At 38.8% G+C, this 14,978-nt stretch overlaps 1 protein-coding gene across 4 annotated transcripts in view; it reads left to right on the top strand.

Annotated features, from left to right (window-relative positions):
* The window catches only part of OBI1 (ORC ubiquitin ligase 1), a 44,337-nt gene extending 30,553 nt beyond the window's left edge, over positions 1-13,784 (top strand). For all 4 annotated transcript variants that reach the window (XM_081550058.1, XM_081550059.1, XM_081550057.1 and 1 more), the window contains one exon: positions 11,061-13,784. In XM_081550058.1, coding sequence (XP_081406184.1) covers positions 11,061-12,576 — 1,516 coding nt within the window. In that variant the 3' untranslated portion in view covers positions 12,577-13,784. The remainder of the gene's footprint in view (positions 1-11,060) is intronic.
* Positions 13,785-14,978: the final 1,194 nt, after the last annotated feature.

The raw sequence follows: 14,978 nt of genomic DNA, 5'->3' as shown, positions 1-14,978 counted from the left end.
AGCGATTACAAGATAAAATATAAATCATTGGCCTTGTCTTTTCTCCTAAACTGTAGATTCATGTTTCCATCTGTCTATTTTATACTTTCACTCAAGATCCTATACCTTAAATTCACAGCAAAGCACAAGAGGTAAATAAATGCCTAATTCTGGAGACAGGCCACCTGGGTTCAAGTTTCCCGTCTTCTACTCTCTCCTTCCCCTACCCAGTTCATTTTCACTATACTCAAAATGGTTTTTTATGAAGTGTAAATCACACTATTAAATCTCTTATCTGAAACTGTCCAGTGTTTTCCTAAAATACAATCCGGACACTTTACCAGCTAGTCACAACGCTTGCCTGTTCTGTCTCATTCCCATAGCTTATCCTGCTCTAGCCATACTGGCCACCTTCTGTTTTTAAAACATGCTAGAATTTTTCCCTCTCTTAGAATGTCCACATCTTTATATGGCTGTCTCCTGTTATCAGATTCAGAGAGGCTTTTCCTGATCATTCCGTCTAAAGCAGTCCTCTGAAGTTGTCCCCATGACCTTTCTCTTGTGGAGTTTAGAATGGAGAAGACAGAACAAGAGGTCGAGCAACTAAACAAACACGATAATTTCAGACAGTAATAAGGGCTAAAAACACAGGTAATACTGTAACATTGGTTGTGCATTAACTATGGGCTCTGTTATAAGTACATCTCAAGTTTTAACTCATTTAAACCTCACCCACTTACTAGATAGGTACTACTACTAGCTCCATTTCACAAGATAAACACTGAAGTACAGAAAGTTTAAATATCTTCCCCCAAATCACAATGCTAGAAGGTAGACAATGCCAGAGTTCAGTTCTAGAGAGTCTGGCTCCAGAGTCTGTGCTAATAATCATATGCTGTATTGCTTCACCATGCCATGATTTTATCACTGCAGTTAAGACTGAGTCAGGAAGTAGAAGGTGCAGAAGCAGAGGGCCACTTCCTTCCTAGCTTCCCCTCCCACCTTCCCTCCCTTCATTCCTTCCCTTTCTTTAACATTTAACAGTGGCTTTATGAGGTGAATGTTTGAAAATATTCAACATGAAATTTAATTTATTCCACACTAATGTTTGCAAACACATTGTTAGCAATTCTTAAATATTTCAAATCAACTAACTTGAAGTACAGAAGGCTTGTTCTCAAATAACTCTTCTGAGGTGACATGAAATCTGAGTGAAGCCTATATGACTTGATTCTAGCCTTGCTGCCCATCTCCTTCACTTTCAAAACCCCAGTACCTGAAAGGCACCTGATACATAGTTGTTGAGTAATTAAATAAATAGATAAATAACATTTGATAAATTACTTGACCTATTGGAGCCATTACTTTCTTTATGTAAAATGTGTATAATGTGCCACTTTGAAGATGAAAGGAAATAATTGTATGTCCTTGGCACACCATGTAGCACAGAGAACTGGTAGAGGTTTGTGTCTAGATAACTGGATCCGTTATCCATCCCACACTTGAGATTGTTTATCCTCTCACTTTGTTTCTGTCCTCATTAATGGCTTTACTACTTCTCTGCTTGCCCAAGATAAAAACCTCAGTCTTCCTTTCCTGCATTTTCCACAGGTTCTTCTCATCCTATTCCTTATTGTCCAGTATATTCTATCCTATCTATTAAATTCCTATGTAATGCCTCTTCTTGTTCCCACTAGTTTCGATCCACATGATTTCATGCTTAGCCAATTTTAATAGCCCTCTGACTCATTGCTCTTGTCCTGTCACAGCTCTGGAGCATTTGCTTTATGTTGCCTGAATTCTAGAATATAAATTCGATCATCTCACTCTTGTTAATAACCTTGGGCAATTTCCCATTGTTCACAAATTGAAGGCCGGATTTCTTAGTATAGTACATGAGCCTCTTTACTAATAGGGCTTCAGCTTAGCCTTCTTAGCTCCTCTCCAGCCTTTCTCTTCATGTACGCTGCTTTGGCCATTGCTGAATTTCTCACTGGGCCCGGGTTTGCATGTGGTGACGTGTACCTTTGCTCATGTCTTTTCCTTTGCCCCTGGTCCTCTCCATTAGCCTTTCTTTTTTTATTCAGCTTGATTAATCCCTACCCATCCTTTGAGACTGAGCCCACTTGTCATTTTGTCTGTGAGACTCTCTTAAGATTTCCCATTGTTCTTTTATTGTATTGTTTTAAGGATTATGCTGTATACTGATCAGTTCCATGACTGTCATGCTCAGTTAATCTTCCAACTCCTTGGAATTAAGACCTTTTTTTGGCCATGTCACATGGCTTGCAGAATGTTAGTTCCCTGACCAGGGATGGAACCCATGCCCCTGCAATGGAAGTGCAGCGTTCTAACCACAGGACTGCTAGGGAATTCCCAAGACTTTTTTTATGTGTGTGATGAACTCAGTGTGTATCTATATAAAGTGTGTATGTGTGTGTGTATTTTTCCTCTGGGACATAGCAAAAGGACATAGCATTCTCACACTCTAATGCTTTACACTGCTGCTTAGAGGGAACTGACCAGGGAATTAAGACTTGAGGTTTCTTGAAGTTTAAGGTATATAGGGTTTAAGAAGGCAGAGAGAGATTCCTGGCATTCTCCAAATGAGGAGAGCAGAGGGATTTCCTGAAGTCTTCCAAAATTGTCCTAGAGATGGAGAGTTTGAAAGAGGAAAAGAGGAGACAGTGTCAGGGCTTGCCTGGCTCCAGGACAGTGTTTTCAGTCTGAGTCTCCTCAGTTGAACAGGTTTTCCTGCCCTTACCTTTCTCCATGCTGCCTGTGAGCTGTACCCCTTCCTAGTTCACAGGTCTAAACTCTTCCTTAACTGTGTCTCAAGACATACCACCAGTCCCATGCCTGGTTTTCAGCTTCCTCAGCAACACCTCTGCTCTTGCTGGCCTCGACTCTTCTCTCTTCCTGACCTTTTCTGGCCTTTTTTGTTTCTTATGATTCTGCTCTGACAAACACAATGATTCCTGGTATTTGACCCCAGCCTGATCCGCTGACTGATTCTGCTATGCCCTTTGGTTTTCCCGGAAGGGGAACTTGTAGACTGTCAGGGGAGCCTGATGATACCCTGGGGCCAGACTGTGACAGCTGGGTGTGCTCAGGCCCCTCAGACGCCTGAGGGGCCCTTCTCTGGATATTCAGCTAATTGGGGGTGGACAGGTACTGCAGTTTTCTGTCACCTTGTCTTTGTTGTATTGATAAGATATTTTAGGAGCCTGCAGTGCATGCTAATGACTAAGCCTTAAGGTTGTCAGGAAGATTACCAACTGCTTGAGAACAAGGATAATGTCCTTTTGTTTTCTTCCTCATCGCCCCTCAGCATATATTAGTCTTCAGTAACTGTCATCTGAGTAATAATTACATAGTGGCTGGATCACAGTTTTTGTTTTATTTTGTTTCATATTGTTCCTCATGCTGAGAGAGATTGATTTAACTGTAGTGACAAATGTATAGATTGTATTAGTCCAGAGATTTTTTAAGTATGTTTTTTTCCCTCACCCACAGTTGTATTCTTTTATACTATTGAGATTTTATTGTTGTTAAGGTTAGTATGCTTTGGGGAAAGGTATGAAATCCTTTATTCCTCTGAGGACTGTAAAAAGATATGAAATAGCATGTCTCAAGATTCTCTCCTTCCATGAAAGATGAGGATCGCCATTTATGTCATGTCAACTTCAAGGCTGCTCTTAGAGGATAGAAAATTAGAGCATTCCTGTATGGAACTGAAATAGATTTATCAAATAGAATGGAATTTATTTCACAGTAAAAAGAGTAGTCCATCTTCACAGGCAGCAAATACAGATGTGGGATGGCCCTTTTTAGAGACTTACCACAAAAGGAACTTATTCCTTTTCAATTTACATATACTGCCCAACACTTGAGTGTTCTCTATTAAGAATTTCTAGGTAGAATTGAAATGGCAGATGCATGATTAGTTTAATAAAATAAACATACACAAACAAGCTTTCTTTAAAGTCCTGTTAGTAATATGAGCTATTGTTTTTAAATTCGGTTCTCTGTTTGAAAACTTGCAAATCCAGACACTGCGTTTATTTTTGGAGAGGTGGAGGAAAAAAGAATGGCTGCAAGGGCTGACCTTTGTCCTTAGGGAGAAACTGTGGCTTTTTTTTTTTTTTTTTAATTTTTTAATTCTTGCAAATATTGGAGCACATTCTGTTTTGGGGTAAAACTAAGATGCAGTATAGCATAGCTTATGTTTTTTATTCCTACTAGACCCCTATGGAAGTAAGTACTATGTGATGTTTAGGTCGTAAAATTTTTGCATTTAAAATTTTGCTCATTTCATTGGTAGCTTTGTTTCTTTGTAGTTGAAAATGCCTGCTGATTGTGCATGAGGTAGACAAGAAGATGTATGTTTTTTTATACATAGAACAATTAAAGATGGAGCTTCCAGTTTATGATTCTAGTTCAGATTGATTTTACATATTTCTGGTTAAAATAGTCACCTTTGGTTAAAATAGTCGCCAGGTTGATCTGTGCTACAGTTTCCTGGAAGGCCATTTTAACAAATGATCTTTGACAGCTTGAAAATTCTCTTGAACTTATGTCTAGAACATGATAGATATTTGATAAATGTTTATTGGCTTTGTGCAGACATATCTGAATGTCTTCCTACATCTTGTTATTTCCTCTCCATATTTCTATTAGCAAATGTATGTGTTAATAAATATTACAACAGTGCTAGACTTAGCACTCAGTAGACATGCTAGCATTTTTACTACGTCATAGTATAAATAGGTGCTGATATTACTTAAGCAGGGATCTCATGTTCAGGCATCTCATGTGGTTTCATACATGGTATTTGGACTCAGACTTGGCTTCCTGCTGCTTCCTTTCTCTATAACCTGGGACAAGAGACAAGTGCTTTAAGTGTCTCGTTTTTTCATCCTTAAAATAAGAAACATAGATCATGCTTCATAAAGGTGACATGACAATAGATATCAAGCATATAGCGATGTACTTGACACAAGTAAACTTGAGTAAATTGTGACTGCTGCTGTCACTGTCACCTTCATTGTCATCAGTTGTCACTTACACTACTGTAGAATTTACCTGTTACACTTTTGGTAATTTCCATCCCCAGAGTTCACTTTTATTTATGTATTTGGATGTTGGGCCAGGGAATAGAAACATTGTTTTGGGTCCTCAAGAGGAAAGGTTTTTTCCAGTTCTCTCTCAGTAGGCTTCATGTGGCATAATAAATTTTTGTGGACTCAACTATTGTGACAGGATTGGCCATAGATAGTAACTTTTATGATTACCAAAGTCTCAAGGAATATAGCATTTTCAAAACTGAGTCTTTCATTTTAAACAGAAAAAACTCTCTTGAAGAAACCCTGGCAAGTCATTGGGTTCAGCAGTGGCTGAAAATGTCTAGGGCACTTCCCAAAGCTTCTCTTGTAGTTTAAAGACAGAACGCTTTCCCCGGTCCTGCTGTTACACACAGAAGGATGAGAATAGATACGGGTCACACACAGATAGGCCATTGGGAGCAGGTGAGAGAAAGGCCCCCACTAGCAGATACAGTCTTGAGCTGCCTCAGTGCTGGTCCTCCCTGTACGCTTTCCCTGGAATACGCCCCTCCCCATCCTCTCCACACATGTGCATGGCAAAGCACACACTGGGACCTCTCCTTTCCGTCCCACTTCTACCCAAACTCAGGTCCCAAGGAGCTCCTATTACACACTACTCACTAAAGTTACGTCTAATCAGAGAGAAACTCCAATACTTTGTCCACCTGATGTGAAGAACTGACTCATTGAAAAAGACCCTGATGCTGGGAAAGATTGAAGGCAGGAGGAGAAGGGGATGACAGAGGATGAGATGGTTGGATGCCATCACCAATTCTATGGACATGAGTTTGAGAAAGCTCCAGGAGTTGGTGATGGACAGGGAAGCCTGGTGTGCTGCAGTCCTTGAGGTCACAAAGAGTCAGACATGATTGAGCGACTGAACTGAACTGAATCAAAGAGAGGCATTTGCAGACTTAAGGAATCTCCAGCTTGCACATCATGCTTCATGAGAAAATACTGAGGGAAGGGAACAATAGAAAATTTTTTCCCCTGAAGCTCTACCTTTCCTCCATGTTTAAAGTGAAGAAGATACTTGCCTGGTATCTCTGCAAGTCAGGGAATGAGAAGGTATGCAACTGCAGCTATGTAGCCAGGCAGCGCTACAATAAAATTTACTCTATGACTGGGTCATTTTTTCTTAGGTATGTGTAATAGCTCTTTAAAAAACAATTGTTGAGACTCACTTAAGTTTACTTGGTTTTCCCACATACCAAGCATTACTTTAGTACAGGTAATCCTCACTTTCCATGTTGTGCAGAATCATAAAAATGACCATTCAACCTAAAACCATGCAAAGCAATCTTAATAATCAGTGAGAAAAATCAGATTGTTCTATAAACTTTAATAATTTTATCAAAACATTGAGTCTCTATAAATGTATATAAAGATGAAAAATAGTAAAACATCTATTTAATACTTAATATTTGTATAGTACAATGAATTATATATAGTACATTAGAAGCATTGAGAATTGGAATGTCATTTCTTTATTGAAAACTTATGGACAATAATTTGAATTGTGCTTGCCTTCTTATCATATAGCTTATGATAATAAAGGCAGCAATTTTTCTAACACTTCAACAAGTTGTCGTATTCCTAAGTTTGCGTCAGTAAGTTCGCCTTTCCCAGTTCTTCTGGCTTACCTAGGTTTTCTTAAATAGCAACAGTTTCAGCATTCCTACAGTCAGCTATTCTTCTCTATATTTCCGTTTGATTCTAACTTTCCTACTAGCATCACCAACTCAATGGACATGAGTTTGAGCAAGTTCTAGGAGTTGGTGATGGACAGGGAAGCTTGATATGCTGCAGTCCATGGGGTCACAAAGAGTCAGACACAACTGAGCAACTGGACTGACTGACTGACTACTAGCATTAATCATTTTATGATTTCTTTGCTACATCTCATCTTTGTTGGCCAGTTTTGTGTTTTGAGTTTCCATTTCTGTAAAAATGTCATGTCACAACACAACTCTATGTTTTACTGTCTGTGAAGTGGGTAACGCGTGCACAATCACTTTCAAACTTGGAGAGAAATAACCCGATTGGTCCCAGATGGACTGGATCACAAATGCTGGCCCAGATCCAAAGATTGCTTTTACTTTGTTTCACTCTTAGCTCAGGTGCCAAGTTAGGAAAAGATATAAAATCAAAGGTACATGAGGCAGAGGGGCTCACTTCCCCAGAGGCCCTCTTATTCCTCAAGATGTTTCTGAAATTTGGTGGTCTTGGCAATCTACTGGGCTTGTTACATTAATCCGGTTTGTTCGGGCTGCCATTGAGAGCTAGAGAGGCAAAGTCAGTCACTCAAGTTTCACAGCTCGTTAATGGCCGCAGAGCTCTAGAGGTTCATTCTGTTCACACCTGGTTCTGGCATTTATTCTTTTACCACATTTACTTCTTCTCACCCCTTCAAACACATTCTTTTCCTCCTGTGTGATGAGCTATGAGAAAATGTGGTCTTGGGACTTTTTCATTATTAGAGATGCCCTTATTCTAGTTATAATACCTCAGAGGTCAAACTAGTAGGACTTTCATTTCTTACTTCTAGTAGGGACAGCAATAGTCTTGTACCTATGTCGTTTTTTTGGACAGGAGAGCCCTCAGCCAGAATGTGTACATCAGTTAACGCTGCAAGAGGAAAAAATCCCTTAAACTTCTTAGATTCTAGCAAAACATACTCCTGATATCAGATACAGCTCCCAAACTGCTTTCTGTTTTCTCTGACATAATGAAGCCTTTGGCCATCACTGCTACTTTGAAAATCAGAGCCTTTGGTCTCTAATGGAATGTTTATAAAAATACTCCATTTTGAAATTTGCTCAGGAAAAGGAAGTATGGTAAATGATATTAGAAATCCCTCTAGTTTGCCTTGGCATTGATTCATTTAATGTTATGTACTCTAGAAATATCTGGAATTAGAATAACGAAGTATTAAAACCCAAGTTAAATAAGCTCTTATCCTCATTGTTTTCGTCCATGGAAGTATAGCATCAGTTATGCATCTCTAATTGTTATTGCTATATGAGCAAGTGAACTGTCTTTTGCCAAATTTAATATCAGTGTCTAGGGTAAGCTAAAAATGTCGGAAGTCTCATGTGTTTTCATTCTCTTCCTAAGGTGAAAGTGGACAGTTATTTTAAATGGAGTATAGAACAGCAAGCCTGTATAATAAGAAGACCTCGATTGTGTATGTCCTTCTCTGTTGCTTTCCTTGGTGTCAGTGAAAAAAAAGGAAATAAACAGTAAGACATATGGAACATTTAGTTTACTAATATAGTGATTCATAATACATATAGAAGAGGCCCAAGGACCTTTGGATTATCCTATAGTGTTGGCTCTGTCTTGATGTAAAGCATTGACGTATCTTAAGTAAGAAAATAACATTTATTCAAGAAATATTTAATGAGAAACTGCTGTGTACCAAGGATTGTTCTAGGGGGCTAACCATGATTCCCGCTTTCCAGGAGCTTATATTCTAATGAGAAAGAGAGACAGAAAACAGATAAACTACATGGATCAATTAATTTAGTTGATCAGTTCATTGACTTTCACTATATATATCTTTTGGTTTGTCCACCAGCCCAGGGTCCTTATTAGCATGGTAAAAAGATCTGACTATTCAAACTATTATGAAATATTGAAGTAGAACTTTGGAGGATTGAGGGCAATGACCTTTTAGAAAACAGCAGCTCCATCAGTGACTCCTCTTTGCTTGTCCCTCTCAGATGTGCTTTGTTGCTTGCCTCTGTTGTTAGTTCTCATGCCACTTTGGCTTTCTCTCCAAAGTAATGCAAAAAAACACACTCAGGCTATCATTTTGACTTCAACTCAGAACATTTGTTAACTAACTTTTTTAAAAAACATAATAATAAAAAATGAGGGGCATCATCAAATATAGCATCATAAAATGACATTATATCTGAATTTCAGGCTAAAACCTAGAATAAGAAGCTGCTAATATTTTGGGAAACATTCCTTATTTGTCACTACTGAGTCCCCAAGGACATCCTATGAGAATAGCTGACTTACTCTCTAGTAACATTATTTGATTTTAAATCAAATAATTTTGATTTGATTTGTTTTTTTTTTTTTCCTTATCTGAGAATCAGTTCAGTTCAGTTGCTCAGTTGTGTCCAATGGGACCCCATGGACTGTAGCATGCCAGGCTTCCCTGTCCATCACCAACTCCCGGAGCTTGCTCAAATTCATGTCCATTGAGTCAATGATGCCATCCAACCATTTCATCCTCTGTCGTCCCCTTCTCCTCCCACCTTCAATCTTTCCCAGCATCAAGATCTTTTCAAATGAGTCAGTTCTTTGCATCAGGTGGCCAAAGTATTGGAGTTTCAGCTTCAGTCCTTCCAATGAATATTCAGGACTAATTTCCTTTAGGATGGACTGGTTGGATCTCCTTGCTGCCCAAGGGACTCTCAAGAGTCTTCTCCAACACCACAGTTCAAAAGCATCAATTCTTCGGCACTCAGCTTTCTTTATAGTCCAACTCTCACATCCATACATGACTACTAGAAAAACCATTGCTTTGACTAGACGGACCTTTGTTGGCAAAGTTATGTCTCTGCTTTTAAATATGCTATCTAGGTTGGGCATAACTTTCCTTCCAAGGAGCAAGCGTCTTTTAGTTTCATGGCTGCAGTGATTTTGGAGCCCCCCAAAATAAAGTCTGTCACTGTTTCCATTGTTTCCCCATCTATTTGCCATGAAGTGATGGGACCGGGTGCCATGGGAAAAAAAGAAAGAAAAATATAAACCCATAGATTAAAACAGTTTTTAAAAATCACCTTCTCAAGTACCTTGCTCCAAACAGACAGTCCCTAAATTCTTCAAGATGGATCTCTATTTAAGTCATTGAAACAAGGTGATTAATAAAAAGCCTTTTAAAATACTTTTGTGGAGGGAAGTTATTTTTCATGGGATTAGAATATAAAACCTATGTTTATTGACTCCTATGAAGCAGTTTCCTGAAAGATAGAATTTTCCTTGGTGGTCAGATCAGATAGAATTTAAGGTAGATATTTTATGTCCCTTGGAGCTGGACAGCCCTACCAATCATTTTATCATCAGCTCCAAATATACCACCAGCCATACTAGGTGCTCAAAAACTGCTTTCTGAGCCAAACCCAGTACCCATTCTTGAGGGAATAGTGAACACAAGATAATCCCAAATGAGAGGAGTGAATTATTGTTGTGTTCTTTTTCTCATACTTTTCAGAAAATCTGAATATTTTTTTTTGTGTGTTACATTGGAACCTCAAGCACTGACTTTGTATCTCAAAGTTGGAAGAAATGAGATTGATGTCCCACACGGTTGTAAAATGCCAAAAATAAGTAGAGCTGAATGAAATGGGTTAAAGCCCAGTATTCAGAAAGGCCAAGTAAAAACTTCAGATCAAGGGTAGCTGTAATTGAAAGGGTCCAAATAAGTATTTAAAACCACTCCCTGCTGGAACTGCTAAGATTTCTGAATTTCAAATTGGCATTTTATGTTTGACAAGGTGACATTGTATAAGAAATGTATTGTAAAACACTGCTGTACAATAGGAAAATGATTGAATGTAAATATTTCAAGATGTGGACCACTGTTCAAATGTTATCATAAATCTTTGCCATTGTTTTAGGGTATAACTCTTCATGCATATATGAGCTGAATTGATGGCGCTAGCTCTTGGGGAGGGAAATCATCAGCAAGTTTCTGCCTCGCTGTCAGCACTAGCGTGATTTGACCACAGAAGTATCCTATTAGGTCTTTCCTGTTATTATCATATGCTTGTTATTACATAAATCAGGAAACCCTGTTTTGAAGATACTACATCTGTCCTTGCTCTTATCCTGTTCATTGAGCAGTCTGAAATGTCACTGTTACATGAAATTAGGATGGATGGAGACAGTTTGCACTCTTAAACTTTAGAAAGAAGAAAGCTTAAACTGTAAGGTTAACTACCCTTCCATTCCTTGCAGGTTTGGAAGGTTTACAGTAGCTGCTCTGCAGTCCAAAGTGGAGCAGTATGAACGGGAAACCAATCGTCTGAAGAAAGCGCTGGAACGAAGTGATAAATATATAGAGGAACTGGAGTCTCAAATTACACAGCTGAAGAAGTCAAGTGACGAGAAGGAAGCGATGAATGCCATTTGTCAGAGAGCACTTTCTACAGATGGCAAGGGGAGCAAAGGCACCGAGGAGGACCTGGCATCCAGGAACCAAGGTGATGGTCCCAGAAAGCAGCTTGGCTCAGCCACCTCGAGTTCTCACCTGGCAAAGCCTCCTAGCAGCTCTGTCAGGCAGGAAGGCACCAGCGAAACAGAACCAAATTGTTCTAAGAACCAAGACCTGTATCAGAAGCGAGTGGAAACAGTGCTCACTGTGACAGATACAAGTATGGATACCTATCTGGAAAGAGAATGGGGAAATAAGCCAAGTGATTGTGTGCCCTACAAAGATGAAGAACTCTATGATCTTCCAGCTTCCTGTACTCCTTTGTCCCTTAGTTGTCTTCAGCTCAATACGCCAGATAATAGAGAGAGCTCTGTGGTCAAAGCAGGAGGTTCTAAAAAGCAGTCAAACCATCTCAGAAAATTGATGTTTGATGATTTCTGTGATTCTCCGAATGTGTGTAATAAAGATTCTTCAGAAGATGATAGAAGTGAGTGTGAAAAGAAATCAGAGTGTTTTACTTCCCCGAAGACAGGGTTTTGGGATTGTTGTTCCACAAGCTATGCCCCCAGCTTGGACTTTGAAAGCTCAGAGGAGAACACAATAGCAAATTGTGTTGGAGAAATTTCTTCAAAATTGAGTGAGAAACCAGGTTCATGTTTATCCAAGAGGTTGAATTCTCTCCGTTCTTTTGAAATGAATCGGACAAGAACATCCAGTGAAGCATCAATGGATGCAGCTTACCTTGACAAAATCTCGGAGCTGGATTCAATGATGTCAGAGTCAGACAACAGCAAGAGCCCCTGTAATAACGGTTTTAAGTCGCTGGACTTGGATGGATTGTCAAAGTCATCTCAGTGCAGTGAATTCCTTGAGGAACCAGATAAGTTGGAAGAAAGAACTAAACCAAACCTTTCTAAAGGTTCTCTAACTACTGATCAATTAGAAAATGGAAATGAATGGAAACCCAATTCTTTTTTTCTCCTCTCTCCATCTGACCAAGAAATGAATGAAGATTTTTCACTCCATTCCAGTTCGAACCCAGGAACCAATGAAATCAAACCACCAAGTTGTTTGTTTCAGACTGAGTTTTCCCAGAGTGTTTTGTTAAGCAGTACCAACCGGCTATTTGAAGATCAAAGGTTTGGGTCATCTTTGTTTAAGATGTCCTCAGAGATGCCTGGTCTTCATAACCACCTTCAGTCTCCTTGGTCTACTTCTTTTGTGCCTGAAAAGAGGAATAAAAACGTGAATCAATCAGCAAAAAGAAAAATCCAGAGCAGCCTTTCCAATGCCAGCCCGTCAAAAGCAACTAAAAGTTGACCAATTAGAAAGATGTCATTTATGTTTTTGTCCTGAGAGGAATATAAGGTTTTGAAGTTACTTTTTTTCCCCCTCATAAAAGCTCTGTACAATTTTGAATTGATAATCTTTAGTCACATGTCAAGTCAGAATGGTGGATTAGCCTGTACCCTGGATACTTTTGTTCATTTTGAAGAGTTTAGTGTTTCATTTTCATTTAGGGATCTTTTTGACCAGAGAAGTTAGGGAGAGGCTTCCTTTTGTGTCTGATTTGGGTATATTTTGTTGTCTTGAATCTTGATTTATCTATTCAGATACAATGACGTATTAGTAAGCCTCAGTTATCTTCAGAATTTGGATTTCTTAAATAAAAGCATTGGTGCAGTAAGACACTTTTCTTTAAAGCTTCCTAGGGTGGAAATTATTTTTCCTGCCCCTTTTTATTTATGTTTAATGATAGCCTAACTTTTATTCACGGCCACGATGGAGAAACAGCACTCAAACCTTAGTCCAATACTCATTGGCTTTTTTTTTAGGTTTCACATATATGTTTGCTTTTTTAACAATGTGTTTTGTCCAATTTTTGTGAAAATGTGTTGCTAATAAGAAAGAATACATTTTCTGTATGAAAATATTTGTTTTATGTCCGGTAGCTTTCATTCTTTTATCTTTTTGTGTGTGTTGAAAGTCAGAAATTTGCCTACTTTAGCAGGGAACAGTTGGGTTTGGAGAAGACTAAACATGGTAGCTTTTCATTATTTCAGATACACAGGTGCAAAAGCACTCATTGCCAAGTTCTTGATCCACTTATGTCCCAGGGGAGCTTTCTTTGGAGTGGTAAAGTTCTTGTTTGCATGTTACTGTTCTTTATGGAAACGCTGTATGCATGGTAGCAATCTTGCTTGCACTGTTTTACTTACTTAAGAAAAAGAAGTTTCAGTTGGCTAAAAGATTATCTTATGTAGGACAGAAAAAAGATTGTTTTTCATGAAGAGTGTTGAGAGGAGGGTGAGAACAGGTGAGCTAAGCACAATTTTTAATTTAGGTTCTTAAAAGGTATATTCTAAACATGTTTGGTATGCCCATATAGGCCTTTAAAAATGGTTTGTATGTTAATGACTTGTTTATCTAATGTGCACTGAACATTTTACATTAATACTGTACTGTTTTACATTAATACTGCATGCTTTTCTATGTGAACTGAATAAAGGATGTCATAAACACTGTAATCCTTAATGTTGTCCCATGTTGAATTAGCCTAAAAAGACCAGTACAACTTAGCATTTTTATTGTATTGCTCTTATTATACAGGGGTTGGCAAACTGTGGCCAGTGGTCCCAGTTCTGGCCTGTGCCTGTTTTTGTGAAAGGCCTGTGAACCAAAAATGGTTTATACATTTTTAATGGTTTTTAAAAATCCAAAGAATATTTCATAACACAGTAAAATGATATGAGGTTTAAATCTCAATATTTCTAGACAAAGTCTTGCTAGAACACAGCCACATGTGTTTACATTTTATCTGATAGGACTGCTTTAGCACTGCTGCTGCTGCTGCTAAGTCGCTTCAGTCGTGTCCGACTCTGTGTGACCCCATAGACGGCAACCCACCAGGCTCCCCTGCCCACAGGATTCTCCAGGCAAGAATACTGGAGTGGGTTGCCATTTCCTTCTCCAGTGCATGAAAAGGAAAAGTGAAAGTGAAGTCGCTCAGTCGTGTCCGACTCTTAGTCCGACCCCATGGACTGTAGCCTACCAGGCTCCTCCGTCCACGGGATTTTCCAGGCAAGAGTACTGGAGTGGGGTGCCAGTGCCTTCTCCGCTTTAGCACTGGTAGGGTAAAAATCCCTTTTATGAGTTGGAAAATCATGACCTCTGCTTTTAGAAGTAATAAGAATCCCCCCGCCCACAAAAGGCTTAATATAAAGCGTAATTTTTGTTCTATCATATTTTTTCCAATAAGTATTTGTGCATGACTTTGTCTTTCTGATAATCTTTAAGTTGATAAACTTTCATAGATACTCCCATTTAAGTATCTTTGACAATGTGGATATGCATTTAAAATTCTATTAAATGTAGAAATCTAAAATCTTTCTGAATAGAGTAAACTTGGGGGTAAACCTCACTCTAATTCTGCCTGTTATTTTTTAATTTTTCACCATGAGTGTGTTCATTTTTAATACAAACTGACACTGTGTCATGGAAATGCAGAATGTGTAGCCTGATTGACTAATGCCTAGTGAGGGTGAGGGTGTCTCTCTTGGGCTGGAGTATTTCCCAGCTGCTTCAGAAACATGGCTTCATCCTCTCCAAAACACTATCTCATGTATCATGTTAAAATAACCTGACATTACTCAGTTAAAGGAAATAATCTGTGCAGGATTTGATTTTAATGACATTTCACATTTGTACTCCTAACCTCTTTA

Source organism: Giraffa tippelskirchi, chromosome 12 (assembly GCF_054371585.1).
Source record: "Giraffa tippelskirchi isolate mGirTip1 chromosome 12, T2T-mGirTip1v1.2.pri, whole genome shotgun sequence".
Classification (NCBI taxonomy): Eukaryota; Metazoa; Chordata; class Mammalia; order Artiodactyla; family Giraffidae; genus Giraffa; species Giraffa tippelskirchi.
The sequence above is the reverse complement of the archived record's forward strand: the minus strand, read 5'-3'. Positions and strand labels throughout refer to the sequence as shown.